General features: G+C 41.4%; 1 protein-coding gene across 1 annotated transcript in view; it reads left to right on the top strand.

Moving 5' to 3' along the window:
* Positions 1 to 5,015: 5,015 nt before the first annotated feature.
* The window catches only part of LOC141268469 (chondroitin sulfate proteoglycan 4-like), a 43,803-nt gene continuing 36,508 nt past the window's right edge, over positions 5,016 to 12,310 (top strand). Inside the window, exon 1 of the mRNA XM_073680328.1 lies at positions 5,016 to 5,195. Within this exon, the coding sequence (XP_073536429.1) occupies positions 5,123 to 5,195 (73 nt within the window). The 5' untranslated portion in view covers positions 5,016 to 5,122. The remainder of the gene's footprint in view (positions 5,196 to 12,310) is intronic.

The raw sequence follows: 12,310 nt of genomic DNA, 5'->3' as shown, positions 1-12,310 counted from the left end.
TTCATTGTTCCTGCAGAGATCCATCCCCTGCCCCTCCCCCCACCCCGCTGTACACTCAAACTGCGTATTAACATTAATTTTCATCATTACTGAGAAAAAATCCAGTTATGATTTTGGTGCACGAACAGTTATCGAACATAACCTCGAACAGCCGAATTTTTCTCAAATTGTTCGTGTTCGCCGAACGGCTCGAACACCGCCCAAAACAGCTCGAATTTGAGATTGGCGAACAGTTCGAGTAGAACAACGCTCATCTCTAGTCATTATCTCAGTAAATTAGAATACTTTATAACAACAGCGTGAAAAATGTTTTTAAAATCTGAAATGTATGTACAGTAAATGCACTCAATACTTGGTCCTTTAGCATCAATTACTCCATCAATGCGGCGTGGCATGGAGGCGATCAGCCTGTGGCACTGCTGAGGTGTTATGGAAGCCCAGGTTGCTTTGATAGCAGCCTTCAGCTCGTCTGCACTGTTGGGTCTGGTGTCTCTCATCTTCCTCTTGACAATACCCTATAGATTCTCTATGGGGTTAAGGTCAGGCGAGTTTCCTGGCCAATCAAGCACAGTGATACTGTTGTTTGCAAACCAGGTATTGGTACTTTTAGCAGTGTGGACAGGTTCCAAGTCCTGCTGGAGAATGACATTTCCATCTCCAAAAAGCTTGTCGGCAGAGGGAAGCATGAAGTGCTCTAAAATTTCCCGATAAACGGCTGCGCTGACTTTGGTCTTGATAAAACACAGTGGACCTACACCAGCAGATGACATGGCTCCCCAAACCATCACTGATTGTGGAAACTTCACACTAGACCTCCAGCAGCTTGGATTGTGGCCTCTCCACTCTTCCTCTAGACTCTGGGACTTTGATCTCCAAATGAAATGCAAAACTTACTTTCATCTGCAAACAACACCTTGGACCACTGAGCAACAGTCCAGGTCTTTTTCTCCTTGGCCCAGGTAAGACGCTTCTATTGGTCATCAGTGGCTTGACACAAGTAATGTGACACTTGTAGCCCATGTCCTGGATACGTCTGTGTGTGCTGGCTCTTGAAGCAATGACTCCAGCAGCAGTCCACTCCTGGTGAATCTCCCCCCAGTTTTTGAATGGTCTTCTCTTAACAATCCTTTCAAGGCTGCAGTTATGCCGGATGCTTGTGTACCTTTTCCTACCACACTTTTTCCTTCCACTCGGCTTTCCATTAATATGCTTGGATACAGCAATCTGTTAACAGCCAGCTTCTTTAGCAATGACCTTTTGTGGCATACCCTCCTTGTGGAGTGTGTCAATGACTGCCTTCTGGACATCTGTCAAGTCAGCAGTCTTCCCCATGATTGTGGAGCCTACTGAAACAGACTAAGGGACCTTTTTAAATGCTTGTGAAGCCTTTGCAGGTGTTTTTTAATTATTCTAATTTACTGAGATAAAGACTTTTGTGTTTTCATTGGCTGTAAGCCATAATCATCAACATTAACAGAAATAAACACTTGAAATAGATCACTCTGTCTGTAATGACTCTATATAATATACGAGTTTCACTTTTTGTGTTGAAGAACTGAAATAAATTAACTTTTTGATGATATTCTAATTTAGTGAGAAGCACTTGTATATAGTAAATTGGGTTCAGTAGTACAATGCAGGATGTGCTCTAAATTTTTTCATAAGACTTTGGGAAAGTTATGGAATGTCCTATGTCTGTTCTATTCCTCATCTAAGGATCTCTGCTTTTAGTTGAGATGAATCCGTGCTGCACTTTATGTACATGCTCAGTAGTGAGGCAGGGCTGTGGAATTATGGAGTTGGAAGTCAGGGTAATTGAGGCCCCAACGTCAGTTTTTTTAGGGTCCCCCCATTTTTAATAACCAGTAAAGGCAAATCAGACAGCTGGAGGGTGATATTAATAGGTTAGGAAAGTCCATGGATATTGGCCCCTTCCCAGCACAATAAGACCAGCTCACATGTGTCTGCTTTCTCTTGGCTGGTTATTATTTTTTTCATTTATTTGTATTTTTCATTTATTAATAAGTAAATGAAAAAAAGTGTGGGGCCCCCCTTATTTTTAACAACCAGCCAAGGTAAAGCATACAGCTGGGGCCTGTATTCTCAGGCTGGGAATAGCTAAAAATAACAGCCGGCAGTCGCCCCAGAAAAGGAGCATCCATTAGATGCGCCAATTTTGCAGCTGTGTCAGGCTCTTCCCATCTGCCCTGGTGCATTGATAAGCGGGGTAACATTTTGGGGTTGATGTCAGCTGTATAATGTCCCCTGACATCAAGCCCAGAGATTAGTAATGGGGCAGGATCTATCAGACACCCCATTACTAAACCGGTAAGTGAACAGTTAAAAAAAAAACACAGACACACAGGAGAAAAACACTTTATTTGAATAAAGACCCCCTCATTTACCCATTTATTAATAAGGAAGTTCCGACGGTAATCCAATAGGGACATGTCCCACGGCGTCCATCGAATCCTATGGAATCTCGTCGTGAGAAAGTTCTCAGAACGAGACTTCATAGTTCACTCCCTTACAGCGCCAGGCACGTAAATTCACACACTCGTGCCTCCCTCTGACTGCGAGTAACCCTATCGAGCCTCGCTGCTGTCTGCTTTAGCTGCACTTTATAGCAAAAATAGGGGGAACTGCGTTTTTTTTTTCAACAAGCTTTGTTTGGGCTGCCGAACCCAAACAGTAACATGGACTTCCATGAGAAGTCCGTTTTCAGAGTCTGTGCACGGACACTAGGTGTCCAGTACGGACCCTGAACTTATTGTTCGGGTTCGCCCATCATTAGCGCACTTACTGTATTAGCTGAGCCTGCGTCACACATTGCCGATTCCAGCTGTGTTATACAGCCCTCACAGAGTCTCAGCTGTCATTAGAGCTAGCTGTGATCGCAATTGTTAAACCTCTTAGATGCCGCTGTCAATTGTGATGAGTAGTCATGGCAACAGGAGGCCTCCTGAAGGCCCCCGCATCTGCCAGGTCAGTCAAACCTATGAAGAAGATCATCAGTTTTAGGCTATGTTCACACATCATGTTTTTTTCAGTGTTTTTTTATGCAGTTTTTCTGCAAATTTTCAGCTGTCTTTTGCAGTGCTATCAAAGTCTATGAGAAACCAGAATTCTCTGTTCACACATCATGTTTTTTTTTGTTAAGGACTTTGTGCCTTTCATGGTTTTTTGGAAAATAGAGCATGTCACTTCTTTCAGCATTTTTTCAGTGTTTTTTCACCCATAGAAAGTAATGGGTGGTGAAAAAAATGATGAAAAAAAATGCATCAAAATTTGTATCAGCGTTTTTTGATGCCAAAATAGAATGGGGTTCTTTTTTTTTTCACAGAACTTTATGTACATGCATAACAGAGACAAAAGGACAGTGAGAAAAATTCATCAAAAAAGCAAGAAAATAGCAGAAAAAAAATCCTGAACAACCTGCTGGCAAAAGAGATCAGGTTTTGTTGCAGAAAATGAACGCTGAAAAAAACATGATGTGTGAACATAGCCTTACACTGCACTGTAATTCCATGGAAAACCATTTACACATACTATATAACATTCACATCACTATTTTTTTTCGAAAACAGGATTAGTGAAAACTAAAAAGTAACAGATGGGATATTAATGCATGCGGAATTAGGAAAATATCAACATACTTATCTAAATGGTGAACACCGGAATAAAAAAAAAAAATGTAAATGGCAGAATCAGTTTTTTTTGTCACTTTGTCACCCAAAATGGTAATGACAAAAATTACAGCTCGGCGCACATAAAATAGGTCCTGATACAACTCTATGGGATGAAAAGTAAAAAAGAAAAAAAAAGTATGGCTCTCAGAATCTGAAGAATGAAGATTTTTTTTTTTTTTTCAAGTATCCATTTTTTTTAACCCTTTTCTATCAAGACCAATTCTTTTTTCTATTTCTTATTGCCCCCTACCACAGATCTTCCAAGAACTTATTGATTGTTTTTGCCGACATAGCTAACCGTGCGAATGGCTTGTTTTACGGATAGTATATCCTACGTCAGATGCCGGTGTATGGGCCATCTGCCTTTTAGGCCTTGTTCACACGTTGAGTATTTGGTCAGTATTTTTACATCAGTATTTGTAAGCCAAAACCAGGAGTGGGGCAATCAGAGGAAAAGTATAAAGCCGGAATAACATTAGCGGTATGGCATTGGATGTGAGCGTGAGCCGAGTGTCAGTGCTCTGTGCTCCCGTCCGCTCTCATCAGAGAATCACAGCAAAGGAGCGGAGGAGACGGACTGAGTCATTTTTCCATTGCCTGTCTCCGCGTATATCGGACGGCACTCAGGTGACATCCGAGTGCAGTCCAATGTTTCACGCGCACCCATAGACTTGTATGGGTGCATGTAAAATACTGACCAAATCCTGAACGTGTGAACGTGGCCTGATTTTGTTGAGGTTTAACCATTGAAAGGGGTTGTCTGGTCTTTTCCTGTGTCCACAAGTATGAGATTACTTCCAGAAACATCCCGACTAGAGGAGAAGGCCTCGTTCAATACAAAGGGCTAACTAGCAAAAAAAAAAAAAAAAAAAAAACCCCAAAACCTTGCATTTGGTATCACCATAACCGTCGCCGCTCATAGAATAAAGCCATTTTTACTGCATAATGAACATCATAAAAATAAATTAAATAGGGGGGGGGGACTTTTTTTTTTTTGCGCCAATTTATTTTCCTGATTTTCAGTAAATTATACGGTAAAGTAAAGTCATTCAAAACTACATCACATTCTGAAAAAAATACATAAAAAGGAAACAATAAAACTTTATGAGGAAATAAAAAAAAAAAAAGTTCCTTCTCTTTGAAAAAAGGTGGAGGAAAAAACCCCATAAAGAAGTTAAAGGAGCCTCGGATTGGTAGAGATGTGAGATATACTGGTGATACAGGAGTTCGTGTGCGTGATTCCGGCTGTTGGCAGGCCATGTTGGGAGTTGTAGTTCCCCAGATGTCTGCAGACCTGTGTCCCCTCCTCCTCAGACTGCTCGGAGCTCCAGGCCCCTCCCGGCCCCTGACGTCAGGCCGCCGCCGTGCGTGCTCCAGCGGAGGGGACGGAGGGGCACTGGGGGCAGAGGAGCCCATGAACTCCCGCAGGAAGGATGAGCCTCCCCCGGGCTGTGCTGCTGCTGGGCGCCGTGCTGTGCTGGAGCTCCGGTGTCCGCGCCTCCCCAGGTAAGAGCAGCTGTGCCCCCGCCGCCTGGCATTGAGCCTGCTGGAGGCCGGGCACAGAGGTGTTAAGCGGAAAGTTCACTAAAGTTTTGGGGAGTTCTGCAACTTCTGTCACAGTGAGGAGGTGCCGGTACCTTGTGTCAGTCCTGCGCCATGTTCAGGATCTCTGCTTGCTGTCACTCTTTAGATCAGTGGTATTTCTTTCTGATTGCTTTAGGAACTGGTAAAAGGGGGCACACACCTATGATAAAGCGGTGAGTGCCGCCATCTCCGCATCCGTTTTTTGCAGTGTCCCTCATTATTTATATCAAGTAAAGTCCTTAGGCGCCAATCATTATTACATTTGTGCATGTTTTTGTGATTTTATTATATATTTTTTTCCGCCATATATATTCTTCTATTTGCGCCTTTCTTAAAGTTACTTTTTTTGGGGGGGTCTATTTTTTGTGATTTTTTTTTTTATTATATATTTTTTTCCTCCACCTTCATTCTTCTATTTGCACCTTTTTTGTGTTTTTTTTTTTTTTTCATTATAATTCACCACTGTGGTCGGAGTTTAGAGATTTCCAGATGTTTTACTTTCTGATTCTTCATTTGCAACTTTTTTCAAAAAGTTGCCACATTTTTCACAATTGTTCCTCCAGCCCCCTATATCCCCCCCCCCACACCCCATTCCTGGAGAGATTATATGTACATAGTAATATTTTGTGCAGATTTTGCTACCTGTTTAGTGGAATGTGCCAATTTTTGTTCCATAATGTCGCAACACAGGTGAATTTGGGGAAGAAAAAAAAAGTCAGCGACTACCACAAGACGGAAAAAGAAAAGTGACTTTAAAAAAAAATCACAAATTTTGAATGGGGAAACTAATGCTTTCCACAATTGTATCCGGCCTAGACAATCCTGTGTGAGCTAAAGATATAAAAGCCCAACAGGCCGCGATTTATCATTTGCGTTTTTTATTAAGTTTCTTTTCTTTTTTGACTTGTGGTATTCGTTGTCATTTTTTTGTGCAAAATTTTTCAAAAATTGCATGTAGACTGTTCATGAATTTTGCGCAGTCAAAATTTTTTTTTTTTAAAACATTTTTGTGCCTTTTCTAAAACAAAAAATTAGCATATTCCACAAAATACAAAAAAAAAAAATTTGCCATATGTATATAACATAATTCCGGAAGGGGGAACTGGAGTAAAATTATGCAAAAATGTGACAACTTTTTAAAGAGCCGCATTTGATGAATCAGTCTAAAAGTATCTGGATACAATTGTATTGAGAATGAAGGTGCCTATATACATGGGGTGCGTTCACATTGCGTTTTGGCACCCGCTCGTTGGTCCCGTTGGGGCTTACGGCCGAACCCCCCCAGCAAAATAGGATTTGGGCGTCTGGGCCATAGACTATAATGGTAATAAATAAATTGCATTTGAAACAAGAGTTTGCGGTGAATATTCCTCATTGATGGAAAAACAGGTTAAAAAAAAAATGCATGTCTGAATGAGATCTAAGGGCCCCATAGACAATAGATATGTCTCTAGATGTTGATTTGGCTCAGCGCACCCATACACAGGAGCGCACTCATACACAGGAGCGCACCCTCTGCCGAGAGCTCCTGTGTTCTCTATGAGAGAGAAGCTGCCTGACATCAAAGGGCTGTCAATCCGAAATCGGACATGTCTGAGCTTTATGTTATCGGGTGGCCGCCGTACACATTGGACTGTAGGACGAACCCTTTGATATCACAGGTTTAACCAAGGGCGATCGTTTCTGGTTGCAGTCACCCCCTTCACCTCTCGTTGAGATTGCGGGAAGCCGTTAGGTTTCGCTGCCATCTTGGTTCCTGCGGCTGGGCTTCATAGGAGAACAGTGATCATATTCTATACAGTCATACGGTCTCATTGCAGTATATAGTACAAGCGATCAAATGATCCCAGCTACAAGTGAAAAAATATATATAAAAGTTTAAATCACCCGTCTTTGATTCATAAAAAAACAACTTTTGATTTTGTGTCCTTAAATGTCTGTTCTATCAACATATATTATTATTTAATCCATACATTAAACACCCAAAAGAGCAAATAAATCAAAATACCAGAATTTCCATTTTTTTTGGTTGCTACCTTCCCTACCCCATCAAAATGTTGTATGTACCCCAAAAAACTTCAGCTCCGCATATAAAAAAAAAAAAAAAAAAAAAAAAAAGTCCCCGCATGGCCCTATCTACTGAAAGAGCAATTAAAAAGTTATGTGTTTTCGAAGATGGCGTTTAAAAGCAAATTTTTTTTTTTTATTTTTTTTTTTTTTATACAAAGTTCATAATTTTTTTTAGCCACTAAGACTTGAAAAAATTCTTAATGAGTTTGGTTTTGCCGTAAATTATACCGACTTGAAGAATCATTTTGCCAGTTAATTTTTACTGCATAACGAAAATGCAAAAACACAATCCAGAAATAAGGGCGCAGTTTCCTTTTTTTTTACACCACACATTTTATGGTACTACTAATTTAAAACTACAACTTGTCTTGCAGAAAACAAGCTCTCATATGACTGTGTCTATGGAGAAAAATGGATGTCTCTTGGAAGAAGGCGAGGAAATAAAAAAAACGCAAACACAAAAATCCCCGTGGTCAGGAACGGGTTAAACCAACCACAAATTAATTTGCTCCACGGCGAGAGTCTCCTAAATTCTCCGCTGCTCTTTGCAAACTGCGATGATGATGATATAAACTCAATAATAAAATCCTAGCAGCCTGAATAGCGATCGCTCCCTGCTGGGGGACATCTCATCCTCGCTGATCTATAAGGCCACGTTCACACTATCAGTATCTAGTCAGTATTTTACATCAGTATTTGTAAGCCAAAACCAGGAGTGGAACAATCAGAGGAAAAATATAATAGAAACACGTCACCACTTCTGCATTTATCACCCACTCCTGGTGTTAGCTTACAAATACTGATGTAAAATACTGACCAAATACTGAATGTGTGAACGAGGCCTAAAGCTCAACATGATAAACGTGTCCACCCTTAGTTTATCAGCTTCATTCCCAGCCTCTGGACTCGTGTGCGTCCCACCACATTTCTACCTCTCTTTACGTGCCATCCGTAGTGACAATGCACCAGATCACATAATCGGCCTCCACGGTCACCTGATGTCCCACTAATGTGATCACACAACGAGCGCCGGGAGATCCCCAAGACCTGCTTCGGAGACCAAAGAGGAATCCATTTTGTTAATTTTAAGCTCAAATTATTGTTTTGTAAGTCCTTTTTAACTTCCTAGAGTGGACCTGTCACTAGGTTTCAGAATAGAAGCTGCATAGATTTTTAAATCAATCTCTTATACCTGACGAGGCTGGTGTACTCACTGTGAAAATTCATGTCAGAATGGCTGCAGAATTATTTTTGGAACAATTTTTTCATCTTCTAATAAAATGAGACTGGTTTAGCTGGAATTCCTAATACACTCCATTTTATTTTCAGGATTATACTGTCATTCTGTCTATATAATCCTGTATCTTGGATGTCCTAATTTTTAACCTGATGGAATAAAGATTTGGAATTTTATTTTCCTTTTTTTGGCGGATCCTCTTTATCTTATAGCCATTCTGACATGGGTTTTCAACGCAAGTGCACCAGCCTCCTCATGTCTAAGAAATATATGTAATGTTTATTTTCTGAAATCTAGTGACAGTTCTCATTTAAGTGAATGAGTATAAATAAAGCTATTAATATTACAGGGGTATCCCCATCTCCAAAATCCTATTCCAAATATGTAGTTGGTGTAATAATAATATTATCAAATTCCTCCAACTAGAAATGTAGTATAGTTCTTCCGATTTGCTATGTCACTTTTCCCATGTGCAGGGCATTTCAGTAGCTTAGGTAGCCATGGTTATGAACGCTAACAACAAACTGTCACTATGAGTGGTCATAACCATGGATACCTAAGCTACTGCAATGTCCTGCACATGGGGTAAGTGACATAGCGAATCAGAAGAACTATACTACATTTCTAATTGGAGGGATTTGATAATATTTTTAGTATCATACCTACTACATATTGGGATAGGATCTTGGAGATGGGAATATCCCTGTAAGTCCTACATAAAAATTATTCTCTACACCACTGGATTCACGCAAACCCCTACACCAAATCAGCAGTCAGGTGAACTGGGTGTCCCATTGTACATAATAGTGAACAGGAGAGGCCTAGAGAGTTTTCCAAACATAATATGAAGTCTTCCCCTTATCATGACAGGTCTCTTAAAGGGGTTATCCAGCTGCACTCCTGCATTGGAGGTGAGCGTTATGTAGAGACCACCTCGGCGAGTGTATGGGGTCATAACATCATCGGCAATGCTCACCTGCGATGCAGAAGTCAGTGGAGCTGGATAACCCTTTAATACATTTCGCCCCTATATTCTTCACGTGCCTCGTCTTCTTTCTGACTTCTGGTTTGGTCTCCGCCTGCAGCCATGGTCTCTCTCCTCTATCATCTACGTTTCTCCAGCTTGTAATCTGTGAGTTACAGGGATTAGAAAGCAGATGTCATGTGCCGCTTCAAAGTCCAACAGCTGAGACCGTTTCGCCCTCCGAAAATATACTGACGGGTGACTGTAGTCCTCCCACATGCCCTAGAGATCTGTAACCCATTCAGCGCCATATTGTGAAGCAACTTGGAGTGCAATATCCGTATCCTCTGAAAAATTTGTTAAAGGCCCGTGCACGCTGCCATATTACAGCCGCATATTGTATGTGGAGGACCTTGAGTCGTCTACTGTACCTATATATGCCCCAAATATTGCAGAATGCTCAGACGTGGCGTGTACGGAGATATTCTGCCCTAGGAAATGGCACCAGTTCAGTGGATAGGTGATAATTTGTTTTAAAATGGAATATCCCTCTAAAAGAGTTGTCCCCACTTTAGACGTTATCACCTATCAAAGGATATTCCTATATATGAAAATATTAAATTTATTTTAAAAAAAAAATGCCGGCTCTCTAAGGGTTTGGAAAATATATTGATTTTATTTCTATAAAGTATATAAAAATATATATGTTATTTATTGAGCATACAATGATATAACAAAACCCCTATCAGAGGCTAATTAAATATATTTAAAGGGCTTGTTCAGGCTCGGGGTACAAGTCTGCAGTCACTTTTAGGCATTTTGGAGAGGTTTTTTTCCTGAACCTTTTGATTGGATAGTGTCTAGTTTGGAGTGGATTCCATCAGAAGCTGGTTTCTTCTCTCCCACCAGGCTTTTTTTTCAAAGTGGAAAGCGAAAAATAGACTCTCAAAACACTGAACATATGGACAGCAATAGAAATCAATAGAAAGAGTCTTTAGATTGCTTTAAAGGGAATCTGTCAGCAGGTTTTTGTTACCTCATCTGAGATCAGCATAATGTAGGCGAAGAGACCCTGAATCCAGTAATGTATCACTTACTTTACTGGGTGCAGCTGTTCTGACACAATCAGAGATTTTAGATTTAGAAGGAAGCAGAGCTGAGAAAGCTAACCCCACCCACACCATGCTCTTGTGTACAAAGTCCATAGACAGTGAGGTGCTTATCACAGGAGGGGGCAGAGCCAGACTAGTCCTTAGTGATAAATCCTTCACAGTTAGGCTGTGTGCCCACGATGCGTTTTTTAAGCATTTCTGCAGCGACAGAAACGCTTAATTAACGCATGGCAGAAGGCCTGCCATGTTCCCCAATGATAATCCGCATCTGCTATGCACATGCTGCGGAAATTTCCGCTGCGGATTATCATTGCGGAAAAAAACGCAGCACTACCAATTATTTTGTGGAAGCGCTGCGTTTTTGCCGCCATTGACTTGCATTGGAACGCATGGAATCCGCTGTACATGCGGATTCCATGCGTTTCAATGTGCGGATGGTACCCGGGTGTGGAGGACAGGAGACTCTCCTCCAGACCCGGGTACCATAGAACCTGTAAAAAAAAAAGTATAAAATAAAAAATATACATTACACTTACCTTCTGATGGCCCGAGGTGTGCTCGTCCTCCCTTGCCGGAAGATCGCGGTGGACTGAAGGACCTGCGCTGAAGTCGTTTAGTCATGTGATGGTCACGCGACGCTGATGTCGGCAGGTTCTTCAGTGTAGTGTACCGCGATCTGCCGGCAGCGAGGACGGATCGAATAAAGACTCCGGGGGCCATCGGAAGGTAAGTATAGATTTATTCTTTTATTTTTTTACCATTCTTTCGGTCACACTATATAAATCCATGCCGGCTGCAAGCACTTGTAAAGCACTTTCCAAGTGATGCTAAAATCTCTTGGAAAGCGCTTGTCAACCCGCATGCGGAGATGTATGTGAAGAACGCTTCACATCCGCATGTCCCTGGCAGGAAAAATGCATGTACAATCCTCATGTACAATCCTCATGTACAATCCTCATGTACAATCCGCATGTACAATCCTCATGTACAATCCGCATGCGTTTTTTCTGCCAGGGAGATGCAGAAACGCTCAGGAAAAATCCGGAGCATTTCTGCATTGTGTGCACATAGCCTTAGTAAATAACAGCATTCACACTGACAAGTGACACATCCCTGAACTCTGTGTTTCAGCCCCTATCTCCTGCTGTCTTTAGATTACATAGCAAAAACCTGCTGACAGATTCCCTTTAAGCAATTTTTTAGACTTTTTTTTATATATTTTTTAGAGAAACTTTTGGAAATAAAAAGCGTTGATCTTATTGTTTTCTTTAGGCGACTGGTACATTACCATTCCGAAATATTATAGATTGGCATGTACAATCCACATTGGCAGTAACAGTAAGCCCGCCTAGTGATTGGCTGCAGCGGACACGAATGCTGTGACTGGTGTAGGGGGAAAGGGCAAAGCTCTTCAGCTATAACACCTGGGTGCTAGCACAACATATGAATGGGCATGCTGGTTAGCCAAGAACAGCTGACAAACAGCCTAATGGCTCCGTCCTGTTGCCTTTTTTTAGGACGTATACAGCCGTCCACACCTTCAGGCTAACGACATTGTTTATAGCACCTTTATCTAATGAGACGCACCTTGATTGCACTTGTAAAAATGTCTTAATGGCGGAAATTGCTACAAGTCCTTACAGGCCTGAGCACA

This window comes from Phyllobates terribilis, unplaced genomic scaffold (genome assembly GCF_046119375.1).
Source record: "Phyllobates terribilis strain yellow unplaced genomic scaffold, ASM4611937v1 Scaffold_1__5_contigs__length_1240528914, whole genome shotgun sequence".
Taxonomy (NCBI): domain Eukaryota; kingdom Metazoa; phylum Chordata; class Amphibia; order Anura; family Dendrobatidae; genus Phyllobates; species Phyllobates terribilis.
The sequence above is the reverse complement of the archived record's forward strand: the minus strand, read 5'-3'. Positions and strand labels throughout refer to the sequence as shown.